At 45.8% G+C, this 17,406-nt stretch overlaps 1 protein-coding gene across 9 annotated transcripts in view; it reads right to left on the bottom strand.

Moving 5' to 3' along the window:
- Positions 1 to 17,406, bottom strand: part of rerea (arginine-glutamic acid dipeptide (RE) repeats a) — a 346,416-nt gene that overhangs the window by 62,386 nt on the left and 266,624 nt on the right. For all 9 annotated transcript variants that reach the window (XR_011671486.1, XM_071373178.1, XM_071373177.1 and 6 more), the window contains one exon: positions 3,362 to 3,442. Coding sequence is in view for 8 of the 9 variants with exons in the window: in XM_071373178.1 (XP_071229279.1) it covers positions 3,362 to 3,442 (81 nt within the window). In the remaining variant the exon portion in view is untranslated. The remainder of the gene's footprint in view (positions 1 to 3,361; positions 3,443 to 17,406) is intronic.

Raw genomic sequence — 17,406 nt, 5'->3', positions numbered from 1 at the left:
CTGATTGAGTGCGGTCTTAGTGCCAGCATCTGTCTGTGGTGGTAAATAAACAGCCACGAAAAGTATAGCTGAGAACTCTCTAGGCAAGTACTGTGGCGTGCAGTTTATCACAATATACTCTACTTCAGGCGAGCAAAATCTAGAGACTTCCTTAGATATCGTGCACCAGCTGTTGTTTACAAATATGCACAGACCCCCCCCCCCCCCCTCGTCTTACCGGAGTGTGCTGTTCTATCCTGCCGGTGCAGCGTGTATCCCGCTAGCTGAATATCCATGTCGTCATTCAGCCACGATTCCGTGAAGCATAGGATATTACAGTTTTTGATGTCCCGTTGGTAGGATATTCGTGATCGTACCTCGTCTAGTTTATTGTCCAATGATTGCACGTTGGCGAGTAATATTGACGGTAACGGCAGCTTTCCTAGTTGTCTTCTGCGGGTCCGGACGAGGCATCCGGCCTCATCCTCTGCGTCGCTTCCTTTTGCGAATAATTGGGATGTCTGCCCTGTGGGGTGTTTGGAGAATATCGTGTGAGTCCTGCTTGTTGTTGTTGTTGTTGAAGAAATCTTCATCTAATCCGAGGTGAGTGATCGCTGTCCTGATATCCAGAAGCTCTTTTCTTCCGTAAGATACGGTTGCAGAAACATTATGTACAAAATAATTTACAAATATCGCGAAAAACCCCCACATAATAGCACAATTGGTTAGGAGACCGTAAAATGGTGGCCATCTCCTCCGGCGCCATTCTGTGTAAACTGAATGGCGCCGTAAGTACATCTAAATAATGACATGTATGCATGTTAATTTCAAACACACATTTTTCTCTCAAAAACATTTTCAATAGGAGCAAATGTTCATTCAGTAACATCGCTGTGAGCTGGTTAGCAAGGTAGCCGATTCCCCACGCTGTGAGCTGGTTAGCAAGGTAGCCGATTCCGCACGCTGTGAGCTAGATAGCAAGGTAGCCGATTCCCCACGCTGTGAGCTGGTTAGCAAGGTAGCCGATTCCCCACGCTGTGAGCTAGTTAGCAAGGTAGCCTATTCTCCACGCTGTGAGCTAGTTAGCAAGGTAGCCGATTCCCCACGCTGTGAGCTAGTTAGCAAGGTAGCCGATTCCCCACGCTGTGAGCTAGTTAGCAAGGTAGCCGATTCCCCACGCTGTGAGCTAGTTAGCAAGGTAGCCTATTCTCCACGCTGTGAGCTAGTTAGCAAGGTAGCCGATTCTCCACGCTGTGAGCTAGTTAGCAAGGTAGCCGATTCCCAACGCTGTGAGCTGGTTAGCAAGGTAGCCGATTCCCCACACTGTGAGCTAGCTAGCAAGGTAGCCGATTCCCCACGCTGTGAGCTAGTTAGCAAGGTAGCCTATTCTCCACGCTGTGAGCTAGTTAGCAAGGTAGCCGATTCCCCACGCTGTGAGCTAGTTAGCAAGGTAGCCGATTCCCCACGCTGTGAGCTAGTTAGCAAGGTAGCCGATTCCCCACGCTGTGAGCTAGTTAGCAAGGTAGCCTATTCTCCATGCTGTGAGCTAGTTAGCAAGGTAGCCGATTCTCCACGCTGTGAGCTAGTTAGCAAGGTAGCCGATTCCCAACGCTGTGAGCTGGTTAGCAAGGTAGCCGATTCCCCACACTGTGAGCTAGCTAGCAAGGTAGCCGATTCCCCACGCTGTGAGCTGGTTAGCAAGGTAGCCGTTTCTCCACGCTGTGAGCTGGTTAGCAAGGTAGACGATTCTCCACGCTGTGAGCTAGCTAGCAAGGTAGACGATTCTCCACGCTGTGAGCTAGCAAGGTAGCCGATTCTCCACGCTGTGAGCTAGCTAGCAAGGTAGACGATTCTCCACGCTGTGAGCTAACTAGCTAGCAAGGTAGCCGATTCTCCACGCTGTGAGCTAGTTAGCAAGGTAGCCGATTCCCCACACTGTAAGCAAGTTGGCCGATTCCCCACGATGTAAGCAAGTTGGCCGATTCCCCACGATGTAAGCAAGTTGGCCGATTCCCCACACTGTAAGCAAGGTAGCCGATTCTCCACGCTGTGAGCTAGCTAGCAAGGTAGCCGATTCCCCACGCTGTGAGCTAGCTAGCAAGGTAGCTGATTCCCCACGCTGTAAGCAAGGTAGCCAATTCCCCACGCTGTGAGCTGGTTAGCAAAGTAGCCGATTCCCAACGCTGTGAGCTGGTTAGCAAAGTAGCCGATTCCCCACGCTGTAAGCTAGTTAGCAAGGTAGCCGATTCCCCACGCTGTAAGCTAGTTAGCAAGGTAGCCGATTCCCCACGCTGTGAGCTAGTTATCAAGGTAGCTGATTCCCCACGCTGTAAGCTAGTTATCAAGGTAGCCGATTCCCCACGCTGTGAGCTAGTTATCAAGGTAGCCGATTCCCCACGCTGTGAGCTAGTTAGCAAGGTAGCCGATTCCCCACGCTGTAAGCTAGTTATCAAGGTAGCCGATTCCCCACGCTGTGAGCTAGTTAGCAAGGTAGCCGATTCCCCACGCTGTGCAAAATGATCAGCTACTTTGTTTCACATAACTGCCTAGAGACTTGGCACCAGTAACTACTAATTACAAAATGTGTAGTGGAAAACACCTGTGTCCCACATTAACTCTGCATTTTCACCACACGCTTATCAGCTCTGAAGATAAACTACGCTGATTCATTTCTATGGTGACGCTGGTTATCTATAAAAGACAAATGTTGGCCAGTATCTCCTAATTATGGACAGAGTTCCAGACAACTGGAAGTACTGATGACTCTTAGTGGTTCAACACGTTGTTTGAGGACCTCTGCTGAGGAATGGGATTATTTTTCTTGAGTGTGATTGTCATTTTTATATTTGCATTATATCGTATTATATTTTAGTAAATTGTGTACATGCAGGGCTCCCTTGCAAAAGAGAACTTGTTAAAATAATACTAAAATAAATACAAAATAAATAATACAATATATATATATATATCTCTATTTCCTCTCATGTATGGTGTTTTGAGAGAGCCCCCAAGGCAGATCTGATAATATTGCAACAGACTGGATGGATGGGAGGGTTGGATGCACTTATTGTTTATCAATAAACCTTCAGGGCAAATATAACACACGCAAGCCCAAAATAATACATTCTCTCATTTTACTGTTCATGTTGAAGCACAATGTGATGATGACTTAAAGTCATGCAATAATAGCTACAACTTAGTTTTTTTATGGCAACATTTAAATCTGAGCCATATTTTGAATTATTATTATTTTACTGCTGCAACCAAAATTAACATGTTCTACATCTGACGCCTAATGAAACTTTGTACAGTAACACACACAATGATTCAACAGAGCCACGGTCTAAAATATAACCCCAGAGAGAGAAAAAAAGTGATTTACCGTTTCCTTGTTGGGTAGCAGCTCTTTACGAATCTTGAAGAAGTTCTTGCCGTACTGTCTGAGCCCTTTAATGAACCGCTTCTGAAACAAGAAGAAGAAAAAGAGAGAGACAAACCATCAGCTGCCATCCGTACAGATGAGAATCAGCAACAATGACAACCGTAGAGTCAGAGAAAACGAGCCACACTACGTTACACTGGTTCCCAGGCCACAACAAAACATTGTTTTTCTTTTGTTAGTTCTGTGGTTGGTTTGAGAGTTTGATAGTAATCTGTAAAAACCTCTGTAGCCTCTGTTTGCGTGCTGCGCAGCTACAGAACACAGCTACAGAGCACAGCTGTGTCAGGGCACAATACAGAGGAAACGACTAACTCAAGCAGACACAGAAACTGAGATTATACTTATGCTGTTTCATGTGGGTTGAAAAGAGCAGCTACGGAAATCTATTGTTACATAACTCACACAGGAAATATCAGATTCGGGGAGAATAACATCTGAGTATTACAGAGCCAAAAGTTCAAAGCCCCCAAAAAAACTCAACTTCAATAACTTCTGTATAATGGCAAAGCATTTCCATACACTGTGTGTTTACCACCACCGATTCATTCCTAAATACACAGACCATATTTCTCTGAAGGAAATACAGCACTGATATAATAACACACTTGCACCTCAGAGCAAATAAAGAACATGGGAAAAAATGATAAAAGATCCCCAGTGACAGGACGGAGGAAAATGACAGAGCCCATGACAAATTTCTCCACTTCACAACAACCACCATTTTAGATTTGTACATAAAAACAAAAAAAATGAGAAACATGGAATCTCAGCATCTCACAACAAAACCAGTAAAAAAAAATAGAAAAGGAATAGAACATTAAATAGGTTAAAAAGCCAAACCTAAATGTATTTCAGTATTTCTTCTCCTTTAAGAGATGCGAGCCATAAAAAGCAGAGGGAGGGAGGCTGAAAACATTCACGGCCAGCGAAGCAGACTACCAACACATTTACTTTCAGCTTCCAGAGGCAGGCAAGCCCTGCTCCCCACTCCCGTACCCCACTCCCGTACCCCACTCCCGTACCTTTCTTTAGTTAATAATCTCAGCCAACGTCTCTCTCCAACCAAGTAACTCCAGAGAAAAAGGTGTTAAAGTCCCGGGGAGAACACTCCACAATTCTCTACGGCAAGCCACAGGTAACACAGGAAAAATCAGGGGGGCAAATCCACAAGGTCTCTGAAGGAACAAATGGGCTTTTTTTTTTATAAGCAAGAAATAGCTTGTCAGTCTGTGCTCTCCCACTACAAAGGGGACAGCTTTACATGTGATCTTTCTGCTAGAGAGCCTCTGGTCGGCAGCCGCCTGGAAAACCTGGAGCGGCACGGGAGCCCAGTGGAGTGGAGCCCTAGAGAGCCTCTGGTCGGTAGCCGCCTGGAAAACCTGGAGCGGCACAAGAGCCCAGTGGAGTGGAGCCCTAGAGAGCCTCTGGTCGGCAGCCGCCTGGAAAACCTGGAGCGGCACAGGAGCCCAGTGGAGTGGAGCCCTAGAGAGCCTCTGGTCGGCAGCCGCCTGGAAAACCTGGATCGGTTTCTACTCTGGCACGACCCGGGTTTCTACTCTGGCAGCATCTACTCAGCTCCCTCTAGCCTGTTGTGATGTGAGGACTGCTAAAGCTGGCTTTATGGGTTCTCTAGCCTTCACAGTACATGCATCTACACTGACCCGCTCCAAATCACAACCTTCCCTGTTTTCATTACAACCCTCAAAGCCACTGCCTTCTGCCTGCCATTAAGAGGAAGCTACAGCATCTCAGGGGCTTGGAGTACACACACACACACACACACACACACACACACACACACACACACACACACACACACACACACACACACACACACACACACACACACACACACACACACACACACACACACACACACACACAGCAGGCAGGGAGGAGAGAGTGAGCAAGAGGGAGGAAGGCAGGAACAATGTGTGTAAAGCAAGGTGTTGGCAACAGTAAAAGGAGACAAGTGAGAGGTAAAAGCAGACGTGGACTTCCTGTATGTGTTTGAATACCAGGCCGTTTTTTCATGTACACTGTAGCCAGAGTTATGTAACCACAGATTGTTTACACACTCAGCTCTGCTCTGGTCAGAGAAAGAAGGAGCATTTCACAGATGTAGCTAACAGGTTATTTCCCCCCCAACACAGGAAGTCAACAGTTGCAAAATAAAAACTGGACAATCTGTGGCCAATTATTACACAAAAAGAAGAAGTCTATTGCAATAAGTAAAAGACAACAACCTATAATTTAAATTTCTGCAGGAGCTGCAGTGATTAACTACATGGTCCTTATTTATAATTCTGCAGTTGTACACAAGCGACAACACATCAAACGAGTCCCTTCATGAACATATAGTAACATGTTTCTAAATGTACCATATCACTTCTAAAACTATTCCCTGACTCACGTGGGTTTAACTACTCCATCTTTAACTACTCCAACTACTCTTAACTATTCCATATAGAACCAGGGTAATAATGACCACATAATGTAGACGTATTCCATATAGAACCAGGCTGATAATGACCACATAATGTAGACGTATTCCATATAGAACCAGGCTAATAATGACCACATAATGTAGACGTATTCCATATAGAACCAGGCTGATAATGACCACATAATGTAGACGTATTCCATATAGAACCAGGCTAATAATGACCACATAATGTAGACGTATTCCATATAGAACCAGGCTGATAATGACCACATAATGTAGACGTATTCCATATAGAACCAGGCTGATAATGACCACATAATGTAGACGTATTCCATATAGAACCAGGCTGATAATGACCACATAATGTAGACGTATTCCATATAGAACCAGGCTAATAACGACCACATAATGTAGACGTATTCCATATAGAACCAGGCTGATAATGACCACATAATGTAGACGTATTCCATATAGAACCAGGCTGATAATGACCACATAATGTAGACGTATTCCATATAGAACCAGGCTAATAACGACCACATAATGTAGACGTGTTCCATATAGAACCAGGCTAATAATGACCAGCCATCCTTTACACTAGCATGTCCTTGTGTTCTTGCATTGATTTAGATAGATTCACTCAGGGTTCAATGTTAACTTTTTTTCCCTCACTGGCGGGTTATAAATGCATGTTTTCTCTCTATACTCAGCTAGTAATAGGCTACATTTGGCTGATGAATACATCATGAATTATGTATTAAATAGCTGTATGATATAATTTTAGCAATGTAAGACATTAATCTATTCTTTAAAATTGCATTGCGTGATTATTTTTTATAAGTAGGCTTGTCATTTAAAAAGTGATTTTACATCTAAAAAAAGATTACAAAGAGATATGAATACGTCTACAGTGCGCTAGCCAGAACGAAAGCAAGTCGTCTTTTTGGAGCTTTCTTTTTGTACACTATCAACAGTGTCAAGTAACACAACTAAAATGGTAGCCTATGAATGATCAGATGAATTTTTGGACAGCTTTATTCACCACCTGACAAAGTGGGAACTCAAAAATACTTAGCTAGATTGCTAACTCTAAATATGATCATGTTGCTAGATAGATGAATTAATTAGCGTACATGGCTATCAGTAGATGTAATGTCTGACAAAACCGTTCCAGCACTAGGCTTATACAGGCTACTTGATGTACGCCTATTCACCGCTTGGCTCCGTTGGAGCAGCAAAATCATTTACTACCATAGCCTACTCGTTGTAAAGTGGTGCTATGAACTCAATATTGAGATGTGAGAAATAAATTACACTGAAAAAATATATAAAAACGCAACAATTTCAAAGATGTTACTGAGTTACAGTTCATAGAAGGAAATCAGTCAATTAAAATAAATGTATTAGGCCCTAATCGATGGATTTCACATGATTTGGCAGGGGCACAGCTATGGGTGGGCCTGGGAGGGCATAGGCCCACCCACTGGGGAGCCAGGCCCAGCCAATTAGAATGAGTATTTCCCGACAAAACGGCTTTATTACAGACAGAAATTCTCCTGAGCACCTCCCTCTCCACCTTCTCAGACGATCCCGCAGGTGAAGAAGCCAGATGTGGAGGTCCTGGGCTGGCATGGTTACACGTGGTCTGCGGTTGTGAAGCCGGTTGAATGTACAGCCAAAATCTCTAAAAAGACATTGGAGGCGGCTTATGGTAGAGAAATGAACATTCAATTCTCTGGCAACAGCTCTGTTGGACATTCCTGCAGTCAGCATGCCAATTGCACGCTCCCTCAAAAGGTTTGTGCATATGGAACATTCCTGGGATCTTTAATTTCATCTCATAAAACATGGGACCTGGCACCCTAGCGACCAATAAAACATGTGTCCCACTGCCACGTCAAATGGTCGCAAACGCAAGTGTTTTGGTGGCAGTTTAGAGCCATGAACCTGTTTACCTGGTAGCTGCTAACCTACCACAGACGGACTCCTTATCAGAGTAGATAAAAGACAGCCAAATGATCTGTTGTAATGCTGTGTGTAATAACCTACATCAGAGATGGGGCTGACTGTCCGGCTAGCTACATGACTAGCATTATGAGTGTGGAGGTGAGGTAGTTGATTAGCCAGCAGATGGAGCCAGCTACAATAGGTGAGAGAGAGAGGAACATTCCTGTCCTGTGTGTTGGGTAATCCTCATCCTACCTTCACACACAGGGGGGGGGGGGGATAACCTCTTCCACACTCCTCTCTACATACAATCAATGTATGGCTGGTCATGTAACCTTTTGTGACACGTAGATAAATTACACTGAACAAAAATATAAAAACGCAACACGCAACAATTTCAAAGATGTTACTGAGTTACAGTTCATAGAAGGAAATCAGTCAATTAAAAATAAATGTATTAGGCCCTAATCGATGGATTTCACATGATTTGGCAGGGGCACAGCTATGGGTGGGCCTGGGAGGGCATAGGCCCACCCACTGGGGAGCCAGGCCCAGCCAATTAGAATGAGTATTTCCCGACAAAACGGCTTTATTACAGACAGAAATTCGTTTTTAAAATTTGATATAAATCGATGTGTTTATTTCATAGAACGACTACTTCCTATCGCTGCAGTAGACTCAGCGTTATAGTTTAACGACTACTTCCTATCGCTGCAGTAGACTCAGCGTTATAGTTTAACGACTACTTCCTATCGCTGCAGTAGACTCAGCGTTATAGTTTAACGACTACTTCCTATCGCTGCAGTAGACTCAGCGTTATAGTTTAACGACTACTTCCTATCGCTGCAGTAGACTCAGCGTTATAGTTTAACGACTACTTCCTATCGCTGCAGTAGACTCAGCGTTATAGTTTAACGACTACTTCCTATCGCTGCAGTAGACTCAGCGTTATAGTTTAACAGCGTTATGCAGCCTGTGTGCCAGCAATGTACCGTTCCCGCCACAAATTAACGGACAGTCCGATCATCGAATGAGCATTACGGCGGGACTCCCGAGCCTCCAATGGCTGTGGATATGTAACCTGATACCCCAGTCATTTGTGTCCAACTGAATTAAAAGCAGGGAAGCGGGGGCTGTCAGACAGCACTTTGGTGAAACAGAAGTTGATTTAAGCGAATTACCTTGATAGAACAATTAAATTATAACGAAAGTACGATTAACATTTAAGAGGTTAATGCTTAATAAGTAAAGCAGCATCAGTAAAGAGCTACTCTATTACCGACTAACAACAATTAACAATTGTCACGCACCTCCCGTCTCTGTTCTGATCCCTAACCCCTACATCCTGTTTCCATTGATCATCCTTGAGATGGTTTCTACAATTTGATTGGAGACCACCTGTGGTAAATTCAATTGATTGGACATGATTTGGAAAGGCACACACTTGTCTATATAAGGTCCCACAGTTGACAGTGCATGTCAGAGCAAAAACCAAGCCATGAGGTCGAAGGAATTGTCTGTAGAGCTCTGAGACAGGATTGTGTCGAGCCACAGATCTGGGGAAGGGTATCAACAAATGTCTGCAGCATTGAAGGTCCCCAAGAACAGTGGCCTCCATCATTCTTAAATGGAAGAAGTTTGGAACCACCAAGACTCTTCCTAGAGCTGGCCGCCCGGCAGAACTGAGCAATCGGGGAAAGAAGGGCCTTGGTCTGGGAGGTGACCAACAAACTAATGGTCACTCTGACAGAGCTCCAGAGTTCCTCTGTGGAGATGGGAGAACCTTCCAGAAGGACAACCATCTCTGCAGCACTTCACCAATCAGACCTTTATGGTAGAGTGGCCAGACGGAAGCCACTCCTCAGTAAAAGGCACATGACAGTCCACTTGGAGTTTTCCAAAAGGCACCTAAAGACTTTCAGACCATGAGAAACAAGATTCTCTGGTCTGATGAAACCAAGATTCAACACTTTGTCCTGAATGCCAAGCGTCACATCTGGGGGAAACCTGGCACCATCTCTACGGTGAAGCATGGTGGTGGCAGCATCATGCTGTGGGGATGTTTTTCAGCGGAAGGGACTGGGAGACTAGTCAGGAACACGAGAAATGTGAACGGAGCAATGTACAGAGAGATCCTTAATGAAAACCTGCTCCAGATTGCTCAGGACCTCAGACTGGGGCGAAGGTTCACCTTCCAACAGGACAACGACCCTAAGCACACAGCCAAGACAATGCAGGAGTGGCTTCGGTACAAGTCTCTGAATGTCCTTGAGTGGCCCAGCCAGAGTCCGGACCTGAACCCGATCTAACATCTCTGGATAGACCTGAAAATAGCTGTGCAGCGACGCTCGCCATCCAACCTGACAGAGCTTGAGAGGATCTGCAGAAAAGAAATGGGAGAAACTCCCCAAATACACGTGTACCAAGCTTGTAGCGTCATACCCAAGAAGACTAGAGGCTGTAATCGCTGCCAAAGGTGCTTCAACAAAGTATTAAGTAAAAGGTCTGAATATTTTTGTAAATGTGGTCGTTTTTAATTTCTAAAAACCTGTTTTTATTGTGTCATTATGGGGTAGTGTGTGTATATATATATATATATCTTTTTTAATAAATCAATTTTAGAATAAGGCTGTAACGTAACAAAATGTGGAAAAAGTCAAAGGGTCTGAAGTGTTTTGCTCAGTTGGTTGAGCTGTTCAGAGGCCTGACTGTGTGTGTACTGCACACAATCCTCTCATCCTCCCTCCCCTCACTCCTTCCTTTCCTTCTCTCTTTCTCCCTCCTTTCCCTCTACATATCGGCTCCAGTTTAAGGCTCAATTTCAGCTGCTGCCAGGGATCTCTTCTCTCTCCCTTTATCTCTCTCCCTCCTTCATTCCCTCTCTCCTTACCTCTCCAGCCCCAGCTAATAAATCATACACCAATCTGCTCTACCGAGCTCCCTGCTCTGCCTGCCTCTGCTCCCGCTCGCTCGCTCGCTCTCCCTCCCTCCCTCCCTCCCTCCCTCTGCTCCCTCAGTCTCTCTCCTTCTCTTCTCTTCTCTGCCTGCTCCCTCCCTCTTCTCTGCCTGCTCCCTCCCTCTTCTCTGCCTGCTCCCTCCCTCCCTCTTCTCTGCCTGCTCCCTCCCTCCCCCTTCTCTGCCTGCTCCCTCCCTCCCCCTTCTCTGCCTGCTCCCTCCCTCCCTCTTCTCTGCCTGCTCCCTCCCTCCCTCTTCTCTGCCTGCTCCCTCCCTCCCTCCCTCTTCTCTGCCTGCTCCCTCCCTCCCTCCCTCTTCTCTGCCTGCTCCCTCCCTCCCTCCCTCTTCTCTGCCTGCTCCCTCCCTCCCTCCCTCTTCTCTGCCTGCTCCCTCCCTCCCTCTTCTCTGCCTGCTCCCTCCCTCCCTCCCTCTTCTCTGCCTGCTCCCTCCCTCCCTCTTCTCTGCCTGCTCCCTCCCTCCCTCTTCTCTGCCTGCTCCCTCCCTCCCTCTTCTCTGCCTGCTCCCTCCCTCCCTCTTCTCTGCCTGCTCCCTCCCTCCCTCTTCTCTGCCTGCTCCCTCCCTCCCTCCTCTCTGCCTGCTCCCTCCCTCCCTCCCTCTTCTCTTCTCTGCCTGATCCCTCCCTCCCTCTTCTCTGCCCGCCCCCTCCCTCTTCTCCCTCCCTCTCTCCCTCTCTGACGGCTCCCTCCCTCCCTTTCTGACGGCTCCCTCCCTCCCTCTTCTCTGCCTGTGCTGCCTCCCTCCCCCCTCTTCTCTCTCCCTCCCTCCCTCTCTCTTCTCCCTCCCTCCCTCCCTCCCTCTCTGACGGCCCCCTCCCTCCCTCTTCTCTGCATGTGCTGCCTCCCCCCCTTCTCTCTCTGACGGCTCCCTCCCTCTTCTCTGCCTGTGCTGCCCCCCCCCCCCCCCCTCTCTCTGCCCCTGCTTCTATAGCTCCAGCCCACTGTTGTTAGGCAACACAGTGGGGGAAGAGGGGCAGAGGAAGAGGGAGGGAGGGAAAAAGGAATGGGGAAGGAGGGTGGATGAAGGCTAGGTACCAAATCACCAGCCCCTATGTGTGCTGAAACAACAGACTTCTCTCTGTCAGAGTGTTTCAGAGAGGCTGGCACTTTCCCCCTCTCTCTTTCTCCCTGCTGTGTCTAACAGTACTTGTTTCCTCTCTGCTGTGTCTAACAGTACTTGTTTCCTCTCTCTTTGTCTAACAGTACTTGTTTCCTCTCCGCTGTGTCTAACAGTACTTGTTTCCTCTCTGCTGTGTCTAACAGTACTTGTTTCCTCTCTCTGTGTCTAACAGTACTTGTTTCCTCTCTGTGTCTAACAGTACTTGTTTCCTCTCTGTGTCTAACAGTACTTGTTTCCTCTCTGTGTCTAACAGTACTTGTTTCCTCTCTCTGTGTCTAACAGTACTTGTTTCCTCTCTGTGTCTAACAGTACTTGTTCCCTCTCTCTGTGTCTAACAGTACTTGTTTCCTCTCTGTGTCTAACAGTACTTGTTTCCCTCTCTGTGTCTAACAGTACTTGTTTCCTCTCTCTGTGTCTAACAGTACTTGTTTCCTCTCTCTGTGTCTAACAGTACTTGTTTCCTCTCTCGGTGTCTAACAGTACTTGTTTCCTCTCTCTGTGTCTAACAGTACTTGTTTCCTCTCTGTGTCTAACAGTACTTGTTTCCTCTCCGCTGTGTCTAACAGTACTTGTTTCCTCTCTCTGTGTCTAACAGTACTTGTTTCCTCTCTCTGTGTCTAACAGTACTTGTTTCCTCTCTGTGTCTAACAGTACTTGTTTCCTCTCTGTGTCTAACAGTACTTGTTTCCTCTCTGTGTCTAACAGTACTTGTTTCCTCTCTGTGTCTAACAGTACTTGTTTCCTCTCCGCTGTGTCTAACAGTACTTGTTTCCTCTCTCTGTGTCTAACAGTACTTGTTTCCTCTCTCTGTGTCTAACAGTACTTGTTTCCTCTCTGCTGTGTCTAACAGTACTTGTTTCCTCTCTGCTGTGTCTAACAGTACTTGTTTCCTCTCTGCTGTGTCTAACAGTACTTGTTTCCTCTCTGCTGTGTCTAACAGTACTTGTTTCTCTCTGCTGGGTCTAACAGTACTTGTTTCCTCTCTCTGTGTCTAACAGTACTTGTTTCCTCTCTCTGTGTCTAACAGTACTTGTTTCCTCTCTGTGTCTAACAGTACTTGTTTCCTCTCTGTGTCTAACAGTACTTGTTTCCTCTCTGTGTCTAACAGTACTTGTTTCCTCTATGTGTCTAACAGTACTTGTTTCCTCTATGTGTCTAACAGTACTTGTTTCCTCTATGTGTCTAACAGTACTTGTTTCCTCTATGTGTCTAACAGTACTTGTTTCCTCTATGTGTCTAACAGTACTTGTTTCCTCTCTGTGTCTAACAGTACTTGTTTCCTCTATGTGTCTAACAGAACTTGTTTCCTCTCTGTGTCTAACAGAACTTGTTTCCTCTCTGTGTCTAACAGTACTTGTTTCCTCTCTGTGTCTAACAGTACTTGTTTCCTCTCTGTGTCTAACAGTACTTGTTTCCTCTATGTGTCTAACAGAACTTGTTTCCTCTATGTGTCTAACAGTACTTGTTTCCTCTATGTGTCTAACAGTACTTGTTTCCTCTCTGTGTCTAACAGTACTTGTTTCCTCTATGTGTCTAACAGAACTTGTTTCCTCTCTGTGTCTAACAGTACTTGTTTGCTCTCTGTGTCTAACAGAACTTGTTTCCTCTATGTGTCTAACAGTACTTGTTTCCTCTATGTGTCTAACAGTACTTGTTTCCTCTATGTGTCTAACAGTACTTGTTTCCTCTCTGTGTCTAACAGTACTTGTTTCCTCTATGTGTCTAACAGAACTTGTTTCCTCTCTGTGTCTAACAGTACTTGTTTGCTCTCTGTGTCTAACAGAACTTGTTTCCTCTATGTGTCTAACAGTACTTGTTTCCTCTATGTGTCTAACAGAACTTGTTTCCTCTATGTGTCTAACAGTACTTGTTTCCTCTATGTGTCTAACATAACTTGTTTCCTCTATGTGTCTAACAGTACTTGTTTCCTCTCTGTGTCTAACAGTACTCGTTTCCTCTCTGTGTCTAACAGTACTCGTTTCCTCTCTGCTGTGTCTAACAGTACTCGTTTCCTCTCTGCTGTGTCTAACAGTACTCGTTTCCTCTCTGCTGTGTCTAACAGTACTTGTTTCCTCTCTGTGTCTAACAGTACTTGTTTCCTCTCTCTGTGTCTAACAGTACTTGTTTCCTCTCTGTGTCTAACAGTACTTGTTTCCTCTCTGTGTCTAACAGTACTTGTTTCCTCTCTGTGTCTAACAGTACTTGTTTCCTCTCTGCTGTGTCTAACAGTACTTGTTTCCTCTCTGTGTCTAACAGTACTTGTTTCTCTCTGCTGTGTCTAACAGTACTTGTTTCCTCTCTGCTGTGTCTAACAGTACTTGTTTCCTCTCTGCTGTGTCTAACAGTACTCGTTTCCTCTCTGCTGTGTCTAACAGTACTTGTTTCCTCTCTGCTGTGTCTAACAGTACTTGTTTCCTCTCTGTGTCTAACAGTACTTGTTTCCTCTCTGCTGTGTCTAACAGTACTTGTTTCCTCTCTGTGTCTAACAGTACTTGTTTCTCTCTGCTGTGTCTAACAGTACTTGTTTCCTCTCTGCTGTGTCTAACAGTACTTGTTTCCTCTCTGCTGTGTCTAACAGTACTTGTTTCCTCTCTGCTGTGTCTAACAGTACTTGTTTCCTCTCTGCTGTGTCTAACAGTACTTGTTTCCTCTCTGCTGTGTCTAACAGTACTTGTTTCCTCTCTGTGTCTAACAGTACTTGTTTCTCTCTGCTGTGTCTAACAGTACTTGTTTCCTCTCTGCTGTGTCTAACAGTACTAGTTTCCTATCTGCTGTGTCTAACAGTACTCGTTTCCTCTCTGCTGTGTCTAACAGTACTTGTTTCCTCTCTGTGTCTAACAGTACTTGTTTCCTCTCTGCTGTGTCTAACAGTACTTGTTTCCTCTCTGCTGTGTCTAACAGTACTTGTTTCCTCTCTGCTGTGTCTAACAGTACTTGTTTCTCTCTGCTGGGTCTAACAGTACTTGTTTCCTCTCTCTGTGTCTAACAGTACTTGTTTCCTCTCTCTGTGTCTAACAGTACTTGTTTCCTCTCTCTGTGTCTAACAGTACTTGTTTCCTCTCTGCTGTGTCTAACAGTACTTGTTTCCTCTCTCTGTGTCTAACAGTACTTGTTTCCTCTCTGCTGTGTCTAACAGTACTTGTTTCCTCTCTGCTGTGTCTAACAGTACTCGTTTCCTCTCTGTGTCTAACAGTACTCGTTTCCTCTCTGTGTCTAACAGTACTTGTTTCCTCTCTGCTGTGTCTAACAGTACTTGTTTCCTCTCTGTGTCTAACAGTACTTGTTTCTCTCTGCTGTGTCCAACAGTACTTGTTTCCTCTCTGCTGTGTCTAACAGTACTTGTTTCCTCTCTGTGTCTAACAGTACTTGTTTCCTCTCTGCTGTGTCCAACAGTACTTGTTTCCTCTCTGCTGTGTCTAACAGTACTTGTTTCCTCTCTGTGTCTAACAGTACTCTACTACATGGTGTTAGAGGTGGTGAGGGAGAGCAAAAAGCTGTAAATGTTATTGTAATGTGTTGGTACTTCCTGCTCCAGGGCTGATTGTTAGAAGCTGTAAAACGTGGGTAAAGAAGTGTCCCAAAATGGCACTAATTCCTTTTATAGTGCACTACTTTTGATTAGGGCCCACAGGGCTCTGGTCAACAGTAGTGCACTTCATAGGGAACAAGGTACCATTTGGGATGATTACAGAGATGCTATCATTACGACAGCAGGCCATAAGGCCGCTAACACAGACTTCAATAATTCATCTTGAATGTCTCTTGTTTTTTAACCACAAAATAGAACATGTGGCAAAGTAGAAGGGTTTTAGGTGCATGCCGTCAAACTACACACAGAGACACTATGAACAGTGTGGAGGCAGTAGCACCTCATCCAGGGTTTAAAATGCTGCGTCTGTAGACAATCCTTCCACGAGCCACTAAAACCACTACAGTTTTCTATCAACACGAAACGTTCATGAACAACAACAATAATAACCCATGAAGCATTACACTGCTTTATGCATCAAAGTTTACTATGAAATGTTACCAAAGGATCAGATTGTTATGAGGCAAGCCACGTGGAGTGGAAATCACCACAGGCTTTAAGACAGATGGTGTGTGTGTGTGTGTGTGTGTGTGTGTGTGTGTGTGTGTGTGTGTGTGAGGGAAAACCACAGTGACAGATGCAAGACACCCCTCATCCTCTCCATTGTGACACAACAACGTTAGAACAACAACCTCTAACCTCAGTTCAACTTTGAACCCGTGTTCAACTTTGCTTACAATCGAGTCAGTTCGTCACATCTGAGTTGAAATGACATGCATTGGCGTAACATGTTTAACGTACTACTAGTGGAACGACACGTTAGAACAACCGCTGTTCAACTACAAACAAACAAACAAACAAACAAGCCGTTACTCAACATATTGAAGCTGAATTCGTTGAAAGGCGACATTTTCATGTTACAACATTTCAACATACTTTTAGTATTGTGCTAACTACTAGTTTAGTACGTAAACGTTTCTCTCACACTACTCTTTCTATTGAAACAAAAAGGTGTCAGGACATTCACACCCTTCCTGAGTAAACCAAACAGCCATGCGGGGACCGTTTCAAAACACGGCCAAACTCTGTGGGTGGCCAACAAGAGGTAACCATGTGTGTCTGGGTGGTTAGTTAGCTAGACAGTGATGCCACCACTAGGAGGCTGTTCTAGTTGCAGGCTTCCCCTTCACCCCTTCCCACCTCTACTCCCTCCTCACCTCCGCTTTACCTCTCCTCCCTCTTTACCTCCTCTTTCCTCCTCACCTCTCCTTCCTCCTCTTCCCTCTTTACCTCCCCTTTCCTCCCCTTCCCTCTCCACCTCCCCTCTCCACCTCCCCTCTCCACCTCCCCTTCCCTCTTCACCTCCCCTTCCCTCTTCACCTCCTCTTCCCTCTTCACCTCCTCTTCCCTCTTCCCTCTTCACCTCCTCTCCACCTCCTCTTCCCTCTCCACCTCCTCTTCCCTCTCCACCTCCTCTTCCCTCTCCACCTCCTCTTCCCTCTCCACCTCCTCTTCCCTCTCCACCTCCTCTTCCCTCTCCACCTCCTCTTCTCTCTCCACCTCCTCTTCCCTCTCCACCTCCACTTCCCTCTCCACCTCCTCTTCCCTCTCCACCTCCTCACCTCCGCTTCCCTCCTCACCTCCGCTTCCCTCTCCTATTCACACCCCCTCCCCTCATGGCTGTGCCAGAGAGATGAGCCTTAGCATGGTTGACAAATAGACCCTATTGCCCACCGCGATCATACATCAAACAAACAGATAGAGCTCCTCCTGTTGGCCAAAAGACTATTAATTAGTAGCTTTATTTCCAGTTTGAATGTTTGGCGGCATAATAACTTCAGAGGAATGGTTGGGGGATACGGGGGGGTAGGTCAGATGAATGGTTGGGGGATGCGGGGGGGTAGGTCAGATGAATGGTTGGGGGATGCGGGGGGGGTAGGTCAGATGAGTGGTTGGGGGATGCGGGGGGGT

The sequence above is a fragment of the Salvelinus alpinus genome, chromosome 28 (assembly GCF_045679555.1).
Source record: "Salvelinus alpinus chromosome 28, SLU_Salpinus.1, whole genome shotgun sequence".
Taxonomy (NCBI): domain Eukaryota; kingdom Metazoa; phylum Chordata; class Actinopteri; order Salmoniformes; family Salmonidae; genus Salvelinus; species Salvelinus alpinus.
This window is presented reverse-complemented; position numbering and strand designations above follow the sequence as displayed.